Below are 17,077 nucleotides of genomic sequence, written 5' to 3' on the forward strand. Positions count from 1 at the left end.
GGCGGCGTTGGGGCCGGGTCCCGCTGGGGCTGCACCGCCCCTGCCCCGGAGCCCGCCCGCTCCGGAGCCCCGCGTCCCCCCCGCCCCGGTCCCACCGCAAACCCCGGCCCGGCCCCGCGCCCCTCGGACCCGGCGGGGCGGGACGGGACCGCCCCAGGGAGGGACCGGGCAGTGCCGGCCCCTGCAGCCGGGGGCACCGGAGCTCGCCTGGGCTCCATGCGCGCGTCCCCGCAGCTGCGGGCTCAGAGCTCACCTCCATCTCCCTTCGGGCACGTTAAAGCCGTTCCCCTTTCCTGTCCCTCCATCCCTTGTCCAAAGCCCCCCTCCAGGGTTCCTGGAGCCCCTTTAGGCACTGGAGCCGTTCTAAGGTCTCCCCTTCAGGAGCCTTCCCCAAGGGAACGTTTCAGGCTCGCTTTGGCAGCTGGAGGCTGCAGAGGTCACACGCAGCCCCCGGGTCGCTCCGGTGCCACACGCTGCGCCGGGAGCTGCAGCCTCCGGGATTGGATCCGAGGTCAGGCTGCGGCCGCTCCCAGCGCTCAGCGCCTTCGCTGGGAACGGGCTTCCCGGTGACCTCCTCTTCTGCCCCTGCTCTGATTCCCCCCCGCCCTAAAAATGGAGCCTTTTTCTCGCTGGGACGTGGTGAATCTCAAGTGCTTTCTGGATGACAAAGTACACTTGTCAGCAATACTCTGTTAAAAGACTGTTCCAGGCCCTGCCTGACAATCGCTCCATTATCAGAGCTTTCTTCTCCCATAGATTTTTCGCCTTTCCCTCCAGGGCTAATAAGGAGAAAGGCTGCAGCCGTCACGGAGAGGCAGAGGGTTTCTACTCAAGGATTCGGCTAAGACTGAGCCCCTTACACGGCAACCTCCAGGGAAGGGCCATTATGCTGTATGCAGGATACCATCATTTGATCACGATGAATGACTTTTTGAAGCAGGGACCATTCATCAGTTTTGTAATGCGTGTTGTTAGTTCAAAGACCTTGCTTTCAAGTCATTTTTGCTCCCAGGGCCCCCGCTGAAACATCTGACCGCTGTCACTGGATCGTTCCCTCACTCTCAGCTCCGAGGCTGGAAGGAAATAGTCTTGACATTTTTAGAGAGCTCATTGCTCACCCATTCCCCCACCCCAGAACGTTCTCGCTCCCTTTGGAGCATCCCTTTGGCAGGACACAGGATCAGTAGCAGTGCCTGGTCCTTCAGTACCTCGGCAGCAAGGGGAGCGTCCACCATTTCAGTGCGTGAAGCCTTTTTGACATCTTATAAACCAAGCACATAAACCATCAGACAACAAAGGTGCTGCACAGGCTGCGAGGGCTCAGCACTGCCGTTGTAGTCAATACAGAGGCGTTCTGCCAGCTCTGGACACTTCACAGCCATCCCATGCAGCCCTGGATGAGATGTGGACCTGCAGGGGCTGCTTCCTCCCTCCGCACCTCCCTGGAACCCATCCCCGCACTGAGGGAACTCCAGGATGATGCTGGCACCAGGGATGTGGGATTCACAGTGAGCCCCATGCGGGGCTGCTGGAGGATGCGCTGCAAGCACTCGCTTCCCTCCATCCCTGAGCATTGAGGAGGAAGGGAACAGGGATTTGGGCAGACAGCTCTGACACCCAGCTCTTCAGCAGGCAGCTTATTCCTGCCAAACAAGCTCCTGCACAAGTTCCCATTCCTATTGCATCCCCCTTCAATTCCTGCTTCTCCATCCTTACACCTTCCCTTCAGCAAAGCACAGAGTAATGCACCCAAACCCCCCGGAGCACCTTGTGCTGTTCCTACCCTCCCACCAAGAAAATAAAGCTCCCAGGACCACTGCTTATAAAAGCACACAGGTTTATTGCATATCAATCTCATGTATAAATTCATCGTAGCATTGGAAAGATTACATTTGGTATACATTCCTATTCTACAGCATTAACCTCAAAATCAGCTTTTTTCTATTCATTATTTTAAAGGGATTTCTCTACACAAGTACATTTGAATCTTTTATCACAAGCATCAAAAGGAAATGTGTAAAATCGCTCTTTTAATTATTTTCTACACTTCATCTCTTTTATTTCATTATGCTCCCAACAAAGCGATTTCATATTAATTAATAACTGCCAACACTTTTCGTCTTCTCCTCGGCAGTTGGAGGCTCCCAGCCTCGGACGCGAAGTCTAATCACATTTACAATAAGTGCATCTACGGAATTCTTGTCCTCTCCATAAAAATTCCACAAACAGACACAATAATGACTGCTAAACACAAGTCATGCACAGTTTACTTATAAACATAACAGAAGCAATATACAATCAAGAATGATATGGAACAAGCACCATCCTCTTTCTCAATGTTTTTTAAACATTATATGAAAACCAGACATTTACAATTGATTTAAAAAAACACTATACAGTCCTAAAGGAGAAAAAAACCAACCAAACCCTAAATCAGATCTGTCCTGTAACAATGGGAAAAGGAATGACAAAGGATGCACAGATTTATGATTCTTGCAAGCACAATATATATATGTTTTAAATTACATCTTCTGCAGGCTGGAAATGACATCAGGGCAAAACAGCTCTTGCTTTGAAGAGAATGTAAAATACATTGAGAATTACTGTCAGAATTACTTTGTTCACAAGTGAATTGCACATCTGGAAATCAAAGCTGCCTTTTTTTTTCTTTTTCATCCTTTTTTTTTTTCCTTTTTTTTTTGTTTTATATTTTTCCCCAAAAAAAGTGGTAATAAGAATTAAAGACAGAAAGAAGAGAAAAATAACCTCGGAATCATTCAGGAACGGTTTAGTCACAGTTATCACTCAACACTACAGAGGAGTTCCATGGCTTGGTGACGACACTACTGACCAGCGCCTCGCAGCAGAGGGTTTTGCCCTGGTGTCGCAGCCCGGGCAGCTCCCATGCCCCGCCACGCACACACACACACAGTACAGCACGTAAGAACCGCAGGTAAAGTCAGCAGAGATCGACCGGGGCGGAGGGGGGGGCCTCAATCCAGTGCTTCGATGCTCAGAGTCAACCACGCTCACGTCGTTGTGCAAGTGCTTTTCCAAAGGCTGCGTCTGAAGTGAAAAGGAGCCGCTCCCGAGAGCGCCTGTCGCGAGTCTAAGTGCTGCTTAGGGAGAATCGGAAGCTTCCTCTGCTCTGTTCCGAGCAAGACAGAACCCAAGCTCTGAGCTTTGTCCTGGGATGCTGCTGAGCAAACCCGGCTGCGTTTGGCTCTTGGACCCTGTTTGGTTTGGCTTTGCTGCTGTGCATCTGCTCCTCCCTGCTGCAGTGCATGAAGCACGGGATGCTCGGGATGCACGGGAAAGGCACGTGCCCGGAGCAGCCGGTTGGCAAAGAGCAGCCCGGGTGCCTCTGACCCACGTGTTTGCACACCCCACAGGAGGACCCGCAGCAGTCCTGCTGCACCCCCAGCTCTCCGCATCAGCCGCCGTGATGAGCATCACCAGCGCTGCCCGCCCGCAGGAGAAAGGGCAGGTACATGCAGCAGAACCATCTCCTCCTCCCTGACCAGCTCCAGCAGAAAGGTGTTTGTGGCCAAAGTCATGGTGAGAAGTGAGGACGTGTCCGGGAGCACCTTCACTTCCCAGCGGCTGCCAACCGCATCTGGCTACCCAAAACTTCACAGTGCTTCTCCCCTCCTTGCTGTTGTGGCAGTATGGCTATGGGATGGGGAAATACTCTTAATAAATAGACCCTACACAAGCATCCTTGGTTTGAATCCCACTTCGAGTGGTGCCCTGGCTTTAAAACAAGCAGCCGGCCACATTCCAACCCTTGGCCTTGCTCTATCGACACGCTGGTGGCACCGGGTGGACATGAGCGTGATGGCTCCATGGCTCATCACACCCAAGCACCCCAGCCCTGTCCCAGCACTGTGCCCTGCTGGCAGAACCCACCTCAACACACACCTCTCAGGAAACACCCTCCAAAACGAGGGATTGCTTGTGCCAAACCAGCAGATCATGAACCCAACACCCGCTATGAGCTGCAGCACGGCTCAAGTGCAATCGAATGACAGCTACGAGATAAGGAGAGGTTCAGTGAGGCTTTCTGTTTATTTAATGTGGGAGAATTAAAACTTGTAATCAGTGCTAAATCAGAGGAGATCCTACAGAGACACTGGGCGGAGGGAATGGGAACAAGACTGAATGAAGAGATAGGGGAAGAAAAAAATCATTTCATGATTTTAAAAGCTCTCTTTGCAATGTCCTCAGTCCCTGGCTGCTCTGTGCCCCCCAGTCCCCAAGCAGAGGAGCCCATGCTCTGGAGAGCCAAGAGACAGCCCAGTGAGGGACACGGTGGCTGCTCCAGCCTGGGCAGAGCCAACAAATTGTGCTCCTGGAGAAACAACACAACAGGAGGGATGAGAGCGAAGGGAAGACCATACACACCCCAGATACATCCCCCACAGCAACATTTCCTGGTACTTGGCCACATTTTGGAGACCAGCTCACTGCTGCTCCTTGCTGCTCCATCACCTCCTCAGGCTGAGAAGCGCAATGCCGAACACAAGGATTGCTTCAACAAGGAACAAGCCTCTGGGGCAGAGCACATGAACACTTCCTATTTCCCACAGCTCCTGCTCCAGCAGGCAGACAGCGCTGTGGTCCCTGTCAGAAAGATGCACAGACGGACGTGGCCAGGAGCCACGGAGCTGCAGCTCAGGCCCTTGTGCTGGGACAGGACAGGACGGATCCATCCCCATGGTTAAGGCCAGGGACGGGTCCGTGCTCTCCTGGAGCAGCTCCGTGGAGGCAGAGCCCTTCCCTGCCCCTGCGGGTGCCCGGTGGGACGCGGTGCCCTCGGTTGCCATCAGCCGGCTCCCTGCTGGCCCTGCAGAGCCCGGCGCGGGTGCTCGGCGCGGGGCTGGCGCTCGCTGCTGCCCAGGGAGCCCACGGAAACCTGGGTGCTCTGCCCCGGCCGCCTCCAGGCAGAGGTCACCGAAGGAGGGATGGTCTGGAGCAGGGGGCAGGGGCGTTTGGCACACGCACAAACTCTTCCTCCTCCCTGGGTACCGATCGTTCACCACCCAACCTTAATGACACCGGTTTGGTCCTTCACCACGTCCTTATATTAACATCATTTCTTCACAACAGTGACATCGAACGCAAAAAATACTGTTAAGGAAGAAATAAAACTAGACCGGAATTCGCCCAACCTGACAAGTTCTGTACAGATCAAAATCAATCCCGTCGGAAAAGAAACAATCCTTTTATTAGTTTCAGTTGGCCCCTGTGGCAATAACTTAAAGGCCGAGTGCCCGGGCAGGGCTGGGCTGCAGCAGCGGCGGCAGAGGCAGAGGTGCTGGCTGGGGAGAGCCCGTCCCCTTCGCAGAGCTGGTGTCTGCTGCCATGGGCAGCTCTGGGGCTCTGCTCCCCAGGGCTTTGTGCAAATCGAGGAAGCAGTTGGGGCCGTGCTGTTGGTCTCGGCCTCGGGAACCTTCCCCGGACGTTGTGGAAAACCGCAAGGGAAGGGTGAATCCCACTGGAAATACGCTGATGCCGCCGATTCTGTTCCTTCTGTACCAAAGCCACCCCAAGGTGCTTTCCTGAGGCTCTCCTTGCTGTCTGAGGCTCCTGGGGATCTAAAACCAGCCTCATGTCTCCTCTCGGGTGCAAAGGTCTCGTCCCAGCGCAATCTCGCCTGTTTATTTAGGTAGCTGTTTCCTTTGTTCTGGCATGCTGGAATGAGGCTTCCCCGTTGTGTTTCTCCACGCTGCCTGGCACAGCAGCCTCCACCCGTTCCCTTCCATACCATGCGGGCTGCACAGGTCAGGTATTTGCAGGCAGACATGCTGACAGCTGCGTGCTGTTTCTGTGAAGTCGGCCATTATCCCAGTTCTGCAAGCAGTTATTACCTGACAAAACACTTCCAGGAAGCACATCCAGTACCAAATGATGCTGAACTTCATGGGAAAAGTTCCTCTTGACTTCACATGCTCTGGACACTGTTGGTGACCCCGGGAGTCGCGGGAGACAAGCCTCATGCTATCATGGTCAGCAAGTCTCGTTTATTTAGCGTGATACACTCATTTTTATAGCCCGCGGTGTTAGGTACATTGTCTGCCAGGATACAGCAAAATCATTGGTTAATCGGTATTGACGCAGGGGTCTCTAGGTAACTGTAACCACTTCTTGTTTCAACTTATTTTGACATATCCCAGCTTGCTCAAGCATTATCACTGCGCTTATCTCAGCAAGATGTACATCCTGTTTCTTGAGCAACTCAGAATAAGCATCAACCACAAGATAATTGCGGCCTTGAGGCGCAGCCCTGAGGCCTATCTTTCCACCAGCTGCACAGTATCATGACCCCTGTTACTTAGCCATTCTGCTGTTAAGCTCTCTACAGGACACGACGTTCCCTCCAGGCTCCCAGCAGGCTGCTGGTGCAGAACTGCAATGGGCAAGATGCAGAGGCCCGTGGTGTCACCCAGCAGCAGCAGTCTGGTCCTCATCATTTCTACATCTTAGATGCTTTAATGTGAAATTTCTCCAGACACACATTTGAGATCTGCTCTGTGGAGCCAATGTCATCCTTTGCAAGGTTTAAGTGCTTTCTTGACTACTCTAATTCAGCTTTGCCTGCAAAATCCCTGCTCCAACAGCAGATTGTAATCGCAATGCAGAGTAGCAGAGACACCAACACAGTCTTTCTGGAGGCTGCTCTGGATCAGTGAAGGGGGCGAGACTCATAAAATATCTGCCAGCAATTGCAGAGTCAGAGACACAACTGGATTCTGAGCTATGTGCTTCAATAGAGGGCTGTACCCCTGAGGCTGATGAAGCAAGGAAATAATCATCTTTCCACTGAAATTACAGGCCGCATGGAGTGTGTGATGCATAGGAACCATCCAGCACAGCAGAGCAACTGCAGGAGTTAGGAACTGCTGCCACCATTGACACTGCCAGGCTGCCACTCTATAAACTCCTGGTTGGTAAGCCAAGATGTGTCCAAACTGTCCTTTGTCAGGTGAAGCTCACCCACCACACACACCAAACTCTTCTGGGGGGCAACAAAATGGGTTGAATTTCCCTTTCCCTGGTATAACTCCAGTGACTGCGTAGAATTGCACCAGGGAGAGGTCACACCTGGCTCTTCCCTTCATACTTCACTATTCAGCTGAGTTGAGAGGAAATGCTACCAAATGGTTTCAAGCTTCCATTTACAGGCAGGCTCTACTGGCTCAGTGATACCGTTGTGTAAGGTTAGAGGGGCCAATGCTTGACTGCACTGTTGCGATTCGTGTCTTGCTCGTGCTGTTCCTACAGACTGTGAAATCCTGGGGCTGCTTCAGGGTTATCCAGTTCTGAAGAGGCTCATTCTGATAAATTAGAAATGAAAACTCTGGATAGATAAAAAGGCAGGACCTGTAGGTCAGACGCGACAGGTTTCCTCCTCAGCCAAAGGTCCAGCCGACTCCCTGAGGCCCCCTCATCCATCTTCTGCTTGCTGGGATTTTTGCTGGGGTAATTGCAGCACCACCGCCTCCTCGCCGGGGCTCTGGCCAGTGCCTTGTTGACCTCTCAGAGGTGGTTGATGGGGTTGAAGGTCCCCGACTCTGAAGCTGCTCCTGCCATGTCCAACCAAGCACCCAGCGAGTTCTGGGAGGACGCGTGGAGGGGAGCGTTCTCAGACAGGGACAGCATCATTGCATAAGCCTGGAGGAGAAGAGAGCAGTGCAGAGGACACGTGTGAATACACACACCGGACAGGCTGAGATAAAGCGTGTGAAACACAGCACCAGCTAACCACGCAGGAAATGCAGGCCCTCCAGCACCCCTTGGCCTGGGCTAAGAACCTCTCATCCGCACAGCAGGATGAGACCCGTCACTCCAACTACTCAAACCTGCCATGGAGTTTGTAGCAGTGCAGGCTTAGACAGGAGAGGCCACCATCCAAACCCAGGACAGGACCAAACCCATGCTGTGCAAGCTCTGCACTTGGTCACAAACCCACACCCTGAGTCTAGGCTCTGCCCAGGGGACAGTGGCTGCATGCACAGTGCCAGCTGCTTTGGTTTGTTCTTATACAAAGTACAGCTACAGACAAGCCAGTAGCTAAGTGAGGCCACGTGCCCCAGAATGGTGCAGCAATAGCCACACTAGCATAGCCCACCAGGCAGCAGGATACTGCCCGGCATGAGCCCACTGGTGCTTGTAAAACCAGGCTCAGGTATGTAGGAATATAGGCACATATACTCTGCAATGGAATTGGGGCTCCGTTGGCCAAAGCAGCACTCACCACACACAATCCTTTGCAGGGCAAGAGACAAACACCATGTGTTACCTGGGTCATCAGTATCAAGCTTGCCACAGTAGGACCCTTAGTCACTAGGACCCTCAGTAATGCAACTCTCATGGGGACAGTATAAACCAGTTTTCCAACTTCTGCCTCTCCTCTTAAAAGCAGGAGACAAGATCTACTTGTCAACACACTGATGTACTGTAGGTGCGTGCTGGGAGATGCACAGCTTGGTACTATTATGGACATGCATGCTTCTAAAATTGCTTAAAAGCCAGCCAGAGGGGCTGCGCTGCTCACACAAATGCTGTTCTACCATTGTATGCCCTGCATTAGAGATGGTTAGAACTGTTCAGGTTACTTGTTGGCATTTAAGTGTAACCAGTCCTGCATCTCATACACTTTAAAATGGATTCAAGAAGAAAAAACCCTCCCCATCCAAGCACAGGCTGGGCCTAACAATGTAGTACAAACTGAAAGAGCAAGCTGTTACTACATGGTTAGTACATTTGGCATATTAGTAACAGGATACACGTAAGAGTCAGGCAAGTGGCTTGTGTTTGAACTGGTTTCACCCCGAACCAAGTTCTGTCCTATCTCCAAGCAGACCTTCCCCAGCTTCAGTACTTGCAGCTACTGTGAAGGGGGATGATAAATCAGAAATCATGTTCTGCTTGGCAACTGTGTTCAGCTGCTGCTTTGCTGGACATTTAAAACAGATTTCATGACAACTTCTGTTGCCTGAAGGTTAGAAAGGGACTCAACTGAAGACCCATCCCAAAGCATAAAGGAATAGTAGTCATAAAAACATTTATACACACAGATAAGAACAGACAGACGCCTCTATCTTTCTCCACAAGCATGTTCTCACAGCACAGGCTACGGGGTAAATTGACCTGGTCACCTAGAACGGAAAATGAACCTCAACTGTTTGAGGCCAGCTGCTTGCTAATCCTGTTGCACGTGCTGGCAGCGAACTAGGTAAAATGTTCTGCAATATACCTACCTGGTTTTTAGCCTGCCTGTACAGAGTCTGTTTTATTGTCTCAGAGTCTAAGGTGGAATTAAACACATCTTTAACTTCAAATGCTTCCTCGGCTGCTTTGCGAAGATCCAGCCCCTTCCCAAAATTCGGCATCTGCTCCAAATCTAACAGGCCGGCTTCGTCCTCCTCAATACACCTGTACCAATGACCAGGGGAAGGGGTTGACCTGTTGTTAGCTCATCTCACCGTTCACATCTAGCCAAAGTGAGTGTTGCTAACCCAGTGCCTGCATGCACATACCATGGGGGACTCACAAGCCACATGCGTGAACGGACAGACGGACAAACACCAACATGACACACAATGCAAGGAGCAAAGAAAAAGTGGAGAGCATGGCTGTGCACACACAAGCATGGGTGCATCGCTGTCTGTGAGTCAGCGTGGCTACAGTTCCCTTTGGCTGTCTGTGGGGAGGATGCTGTGTACTCCTGGGGGTTTGACACCGGATCAGTGGTCTTGAATCCATTGCTGCACTTTCTTTGGGTTGCAATGAAAACAGGGATGCACTGAAATCAAGTCAGATACTACTTTGCATCATTTGTTACAAATACCATCTAGGAAACTGAGGCAAAAAGCAAGCTAAGCCTATGCTATGTGTCACAAACTTTAATTTTAGAGGTCTCTAACATGGCTTGACCTTGAGAAAAAAAGCTTCACTTTTCCCCAGAGCTCTGAGAACCTGACCTGAAGTCAATATTTGGCTACAACTAAAATGGGCGGAGCAGCACAAACCAGACTGCAGGCATACGCCTCCTCCTTCACTCTGACCAGTGATTTAGAGGGAAAGGCTTTATCCTCTGAGCTGTGGTACCCCGAAAATGCAGGTTTCTGTGCTGGACTAACTGTTCTGATACGAGCTTCTCGAGTCTTGCACCTAAGCCTCAGCACAGATTCTCCTTGCAGTCCACTTGTTTCGTGTCCCCCACCATGGTGACAATGGAATCTCTGAGGTGGATGCTTACATCAAACTGGAGGTATGACACATGGCTCCAACAACAAAACAGCAGCACTCACAATCTACCACGACACAGGGTCAGGTCTGAGCCCCGTTTGACTTCTCGAAGGGAATGAATGGCCTTCCTCACCTTCGGGTGTGGTCAAAGCTCATGGTGAGAGATGTGGGCTCTTCATCCTCTTCATCCTCAAATGCTCCTCGGGGCTCTGCGGTGGGCGATACCGTTTCATCCTGGGACTTCCCTGTCAGGCTGTCATCATCTTCCTCTTCCAGTTCTTCATCTTCATCGTCCACATCTTCTGTTTTCTCATTTGCTAATCCATGACACTGGGAATTGCCATCAATATCCTGGATTTCTGGCCTGAAATATTTGGTCAAGGGGGAAGAAGATGAAAGAAAAGAAAATGCCAAATGTGTAAGGCAGGCTATTTCACTGCAATATATATGAATACAGAGACACGTTTATGTACATGTACTTCTGATTTAAACTGCAAGGAAAAGGAAACCCAACACACTTCAGGCATTTAAAAATCACTCCCTCAAGGACTAATAGCCATGTCAAGTATACACCAACCTCAGTGCCTTTCAAACTAGAATCTTGTTTGGACTGGATTTAAATGATGGCTTTATATCCCCTAAAATAAAGCATCTGTGAGACAAGCAGCTTTCCTTCTTGTGCTCTAACAATCTCCCTTCAAGCCACCAGGAGGAAGCTTCCTCACGGTGTAATCTAACAGCCAGCCGAAATACTCTGTGTCTCATTACTTTTGCTGTTCATGCCCTATGGGCCCGGCAGACTCCAAAACCAGAGCAGTTTTACATTATGCTACAAGAGCAGGATCACCAGTGCTACGGACCTGGAACCCAGCAGGATGCCCCCAAGCGACATAAAGTAAGATTAACATCTCCACCAGAAATTCCCCATCGGTGTTCCACACTCCTTACTGTCCTTCACGCAGATCACATTGTGATGGGGAATTCTCATCCCTGCATTTTGCACTTAAACCTTAGTAATGGCATTCAACAGCTATTTGTGAAACCAGGACAGCAGCAGGTGCAATACCACTCAGTCCAGACAAGGCTTGTGACAGGGGCAGACAGCTGAAAAGACTGATTTGCTTCCCTACCTTTTATCTGCTAAAGCTGACGCTTGGTTCATCTCACTATTTGCAATAAAATTTCTGATTTCAGAGAAATAGGAATCCTCTTTTTCATCTAAAAGTGCATGGTTGTCTGATTCCGAGTTTGGGGAAGAGGCACTGGTCCCAAGGTGGTTTGTAATGACTCCGGAGTGCTGGCTCACTGAGGAGAGAAACAGCAAAAGAGAACAGGAGAAACAATTGCATAGTGTCAAAGGTATTATTAAGAGGAAAACTAAAGGAGGCACATTAGCAACAATCCTCTCACTATGTACCAATGATTTAATCCTGCAGAGAAATCTCATGGACCAAAGCTCATGTTTTCCAGACTGGGACAACAGTGAGAAACAGAGGTGATATTCAGCATTTATGGATGGTGTAGACAATTTAAAATCATTACCATTGCAGAGCTGTTTGCCTGTAACTATTCCATAATTATTTGACTTTCCTAGGCGGGGAAATCAGCTGGCTTCAGCACAGGAATTTCCTCCTGCAGTTTTTATCTGAAGGCAAAGTCTATTTATCTTCTTGAACTTCACAAATAACTACAGATGCATTTCAGGTTGAAAACCCTTGGTAGAGCTTGACATGCCCATATCTGCATTGCACCAGGAGGTCCCACTGTGTCCCCAGGAGGACAGCATCATGATCATGCATTCCAGAAAGGCTTCCCAAGGACCAGAGAGACCAGAGCACGGGGTGCTCTCCCTCCAGCACCACCCAGCCATGCCCCTTCCTACCTGGAACGTTCTCGTGCTCGTGTTTCTTAAGATGCCGGTCCAGGTTGGTCTGCTGCCCAAAGCATCGGTTACACAGGTGACATTTGAATGGCTTCTCCTTGTTATGGATGTTTCGAACGTGCCGCTGGAGGTTGGAGGAAATGCTGAATGACCTGTCACAGTATTTACACCTGAAAAATAGAAGCAAATGCCAAAGAGTGCAACGTGAGAGGGGGAAAAAAGGGAGAAAGAGAAAAATCTGACTATCAGAAAGGCAGAAAATGTTGGTCTATAAATCTTTACTCGGCGGACGACCTGGGAAGCACAAGGCATTAATCATTCCAGACAAATCTGATATTATTGTTACTCAAGGAGCACAAAGGAAGGATTAGGTTTAATTAAGAAGCGAGTTGTCCAAACAAATACGAGTTTTGAACAAAATAATTACTTTTCCACACACGAATGTAAAAACAAGGAAAGTGAATTTATTTCTTCCAGCCTTCTCCTTTCGCAGGGGAAGTAGGTGAAATATGGCTGTGGAGGGAGGAAAAAGAAGACAGAAGGAGAAGAAAGAAGGCAGGTTAAATGCATCCCGTAGTTATTAGCTAGCATATCCCTCCATGACACAGTTATCTGGACATACAGAACACTCCAGATTTATTTGTGACATTCCTTGTGGTCCTCGGGATGTAGGCAGCACAGATGCCTTTAAAGGTAATTATGGTTATTATAGTACAATAGCTCCCAAGAAACACACTGTCGTTTCCAAACAGGATAAGATTTACTCCTGTGCAGCGAATATCTGGTTTATGATGAAAAAACGTGGAATGCGAGGAGCCGAGCCAGAACGTCCAGGGAAACTGCTGAGTGAAGAAATGTTCCCTCTTTGAAACGAACCTCTGCAGGACCCACCGTGGATGTGCTGGAATAGAAACAAGGCTTTGCTAAAGCAAGGGGCTGTGGGAGCTCAGGCCTCTCCTCCTCCTGCTCCTCCATCGCAGCCGGTGGACTGAAGAGGGCAGCTTTGAGCCGCACTGAAGGGCTTCAGCCCTAAAGCCACAGAAAACCGAATTCCTCTGAATCTGCCCGAGCCCCTCATTAGATCTCCCTTTAAATATGGCAGTTGTACCTCAACAAAGCTGCTTCCCTCACGGCTCTGCTTCCAAACCCTATGAGAAGTAAAACCCTTTCTCTGCTACAAACCTCTGTAAATCCTGGGCACTCTGAGGACAAAATGAAAACCACTCTTAAGCCTTTGTAATTCCAGAATAAACCCACTTGCTTTAGCAGAACTGCTCTGTGCTGCTGCAACCAGAGCCAAGTCCATCCCACTGAGCTGAGCTCCTGCTTGATAAGGCATGAAGATGATGGGGCATTTGTGCTCATTTTGGGAATGCCATCCGTTCACTGTTTGAAGCGGGCACACAGAGCTCACCTTGGACCTCTCTCATGCGAGTACAAACCTGGATTTGCCTCAACACCCAGGACATGGTTCTGCTTCCTACAGACACAACAGGTTCAACTGCAGGAAGGAGGTGTGAGGGTGGAAACATCTATGCTGTGAAACACACAGATTTCCGGATGCGCCACAGCTGTGGTTTTTATTTGCTCTCTAATAATAAATGGATATTTTTGGTTTTAAATTGCAGAGATACACTTATGAAACGCTCTCCATCACTGCCTGTTTATGGATTCCGTGCCCACCTCTGAATTTCCTACTGCTAAATCACCAACAGGAACAGACATTTCAAGTAACGAACCTTTACTCTGCTTAACCTTGCAAGAAAACCAAATCCCTTTTGAAACCACACTTTTCTCAGCCTTCAAAAGGTTTTGCCACTTTTAGAAAGAAAATGAATTGAAAAACTAAAGAAAACAAGAGGTTATTTGAACATCAGCAAGAACAAGCACAGTTTATAGGCGGAGAGCTAAACACGCATGGGTTTGCAGCTCTTACTCTCCTCCTGTCCACCAGCCACTGCTGACTCTGCTTTCAGAGGCTGCCAGGCTTCAGCAGCTTCTACTCATCAGCACTTCAGAGGACTGAAGTGTCCAAACCAGCCAGCGCTCCAGTATCCCTGCTATTCCCAGGACTCCCATAGGTGGTTGTGCCCAGCGTGGCTCTACCAGCGCATCACCAGCAGCCCCCTCCCTGTCTCTGGGTTGTTCTCCCTGCCTGTCCCCACCAGCTCGATGTCCATCAAAGCCAAACCCCCCTCACTTGTGTTTGCTGGGCTGGGTCTTGCCTCCATTACTCACAGGAGCAGTCCCAGTGACTTCAAAGGGAGCTCTTGCATGCGCACGGCAAGAGCGAGCTGGCCTCCTGCACGTCCATTTATTTAGATGTTCAGGAAGTCTTTGAAAAGTCCCCTTTGACAGGCCCTTGCTCTATGAGCTATGTGGATCCAGGGTAGGGTACGGAGAGAGGATAAAGAGCTTGTTACAAAAATAGGAAACAGAGGGGCATTCGAAAGGAGCAATAGCTGATGTCTGAAAGCAAAGGGATGAGGGAGACGGCCTGCGTTATTTGTGGCCCCAGAGGGGTCGGTACTTGGGTCTCTGCTGGTTTTAATCTAAATAAATGATCCAGGCAGAGGGAACTGGCTTAAAAACCGGGAAGAGGTGAACACAGAGCCAGGAGAAGAATAAAACTCAAAAGCAGCAGTATTTGCTTTGAAAACACACTGACAAAACGCTCGTAAAGGTTCGTCCTCATCAGCTTAAAGTAACTCACCAGTGGGCTAAAAAAATACAAAGTGGGAGTGAATGATGGCTGGGAATGAGCGAAGTGGAACTGGAGCTCTGAAGAATGGCAGGCGACCCTCAGAGCTCGAGGGAGCTCAGATACCTGGGGAAAATCAGGCAGCAAAGCCCAGCAAAACCTCAAAATGAGGAACAGAGCTAATTGCTGTCTGGCTACAGCATTTTGGTACCACTCCAGGTGTGACAGTATAGCATGCGATACGGTGCTTTGTGAAGTTCCAGCAGCACGGCAGCACTTGCAAAATGAGCACTTACTTGATGATGAATGTGAGCTGCAAAGACAGAAGTGCAGTAACAAAGCATAAAACACGTGGACACCTACTGAGGAACAACTTCATCTCGAGCGCTTTTATAGCAGGGATGAATTTAAGCTACGTATTAAAAAAGAAACTGAGAAAGAAGAGATGTTCATTGAACCGTGAAGCATCTTAAAGGACATGGGAGATGTCAGCTCCAGTTGCTTACTGCAGATAACAGGACACGGGGGCTGAAAAGGAAATGAAAGGAAAACAAATTCAAAACAGCCGTCAGGAAGCACATCTTTATAGAGGGATCGCAGCCGCGCAGGCTTCAGGACTGGGGGCAATTCAAGAATCAGTTAGATGGCATCCTGGAGGGAATGGGCATCTGAAAGAAGAAAATACAAGTCCTGCTGAATCCAACAGCTTTTAGCAGTTCCCAGCCTGGGGTTTATGTAGTTTATGTGATTCTGCGAGTCCAGAGAATGAAAACACAGCCAAAGAGGCAAGGCCACAACTGCAGCACACCCTGACCTTCCTGTGCTCTGAGCACACGGAACGTCACTAAACCCAGCCTCTTCTGCTTGTGCTGCTGAGCTCAGATGATAACAAAGCCCTGGGTTTATGACCTGAGCTTCCAGGTAAGTCTGAGATGATTTTGCACGCCCAGCTTATTTTGCCTTTCTCTGAAAGAAACAGGTAAGTCTGACAGCCCTTTTTGGCACTGGGGATTTAAATACGCACTACTCCATGTGAGATGCTTTTAGGCAGTGCATTACCAGGTATTTCTTACTCTTCCAAAACCACACAGCACTTCCCATTTCCAAAAAGAATTCATTTGCCTCCTTACTGCTCATGGGCTATTAATTCCTTCTTTACACATTAAGTAGACCCCTGGGAAGTTTAAGTGACTGGGTGAAAAAAACATCACCTCTCACTGACAACCAGGAATCAAACGCAAAGCACCTTCTCTTCTGGCCTCCGTCTTTCCTGATCTATGCTTGGAGACCTGGTCTGTTTGTGTCAGCTCTGAGAACATTTTAACGTGTACTTGGGTGAATATCTAACACTGCAGAGTCAATAGGAAACAAAACCACTGAACTCATCACAAGTCAGAAGACAGACATCAGCGCACCACTGAGAAGTCAGCACCTCCCTTTACCTGCGTCAAGTTGTCACTTCAAAAACAAGCTCTCAAAACAATTCCCGCTGCCAAAGTTGGAAACCTCAGTTCTCTGAGAGCAAGAGAAAATCAATGATAATTGAGCTCCTCTGTAAGCGCAGCCCTAACTCTCAGGAGTGCCATTAGAACACAACACTGTCCAGAAGTCAAACCTCTCTTACAAAAACCCCACACAGGCCATTTTCTGGGAGAAGACCAGATCAAATAAATCTTTATTTTCCTAACCTTTGTTAAGTTGCAAGTCTCCTTTTTTGGAAGAAAACTGAACTAACAATCTCTGAATAATCGGGAGCAAGCATTTCAGTCAGACAGGGGTGTGCAGTGAATACACAGCGTTCATTCAAGGCCTATCAAATAACGCAACTGAGAAAATCAGAACGGGGACTGGTTCCAAAATATATGTCTGCTTGGAGAGGGGCTTTTTGTTTTTAATTTACCTCATGTCTACGCTTAAGATTCTGTATGACTCTGCATGGAAAAAAACCTGGGCTCTCTCCGTACCAGGGATTACAATGTGGGAGAAGTAGCTTCTTAACTTAAACTAAGCATGAAACTGTGATGGATTTGAGCACCTGGCTGTTTGCTGCTCATGAATATGTGCTTTTCTTCATGTAATAACTATTGTGTTAGATTTGTTGTGAACTTCTCCGTATGGGAATACCATACTCTTAGCTACCCAGAAGTTTGAATTGTTACCGGTGTCTGACAACGCGTGAAGCACTCCTATCACGGAAACACAAGGCTTGATTTTCAGCAGGCTCTCAATCCATCACTCGC

At 49.2% G+C, this 17,077-nt stretch overlaps 1 protein-coding gene across 8 annotated transcripts in view; it reads right to left on the reverse strand.

The window, feature by feature from the left end:
• Positions 1-6,369: 6,369 nt before the first annotated feature.
• The window catches only part of PRDM16 (PR/SET domain 16), a 273,952-nt gene continuing 263,244 nt past the window's right edge, over positions 6,370-17,077 (reverse strand). For 7 of the 8 annotated variants that reach the window (XM_061450426.1, XM_061450425.1, XM_061450428.1 and 4 more), the window contains 5 exons: positions 12,137-12,306; positions 11,385-11,559; positions 10,388-10,618; positions 9,264-9,438; positions 6,370-7,674 (listed from right to left, as the gene is read on the reverse strand). In XM_061450426.1, the coding sequence (XP_061306410.1) occupies positions 7,540-7,674; positions 9,264-9,438; positions 10,388-10,618; positions 11,385-11,559; positions 12,137-12,306 (886 nt within the window). In that variant the 3' untranslated portion in view covers positions 6,370-7,539. The remainder of the gene's footprint in view (positions 7,675-9,263; positions 9,439-10,387; positions 10,619-11,384; positions 11,560-12,136; positions 12,307-17,077) is intronic. The other variant, XM_061450427.1, reaches the window with a different exon arrangement.

Source organism: Pezoporus flaviventris, unplaced genomic scaffold (assembly GCF_033815535.1).
Source record: "Pezoporus flaviventris isolate CSIRO_AGI_PZ_B2104156 unplaced genomic scaffold, CSIRO_AGI_Pfla_v1 ptg000009l, whole genome shotgun sequence".
NCBI lineage: Eukaryota > Metazoa > Chordata > Aves > Psittaciformes > Psittacidae > Pezoporus > Pezoporus flaviventris.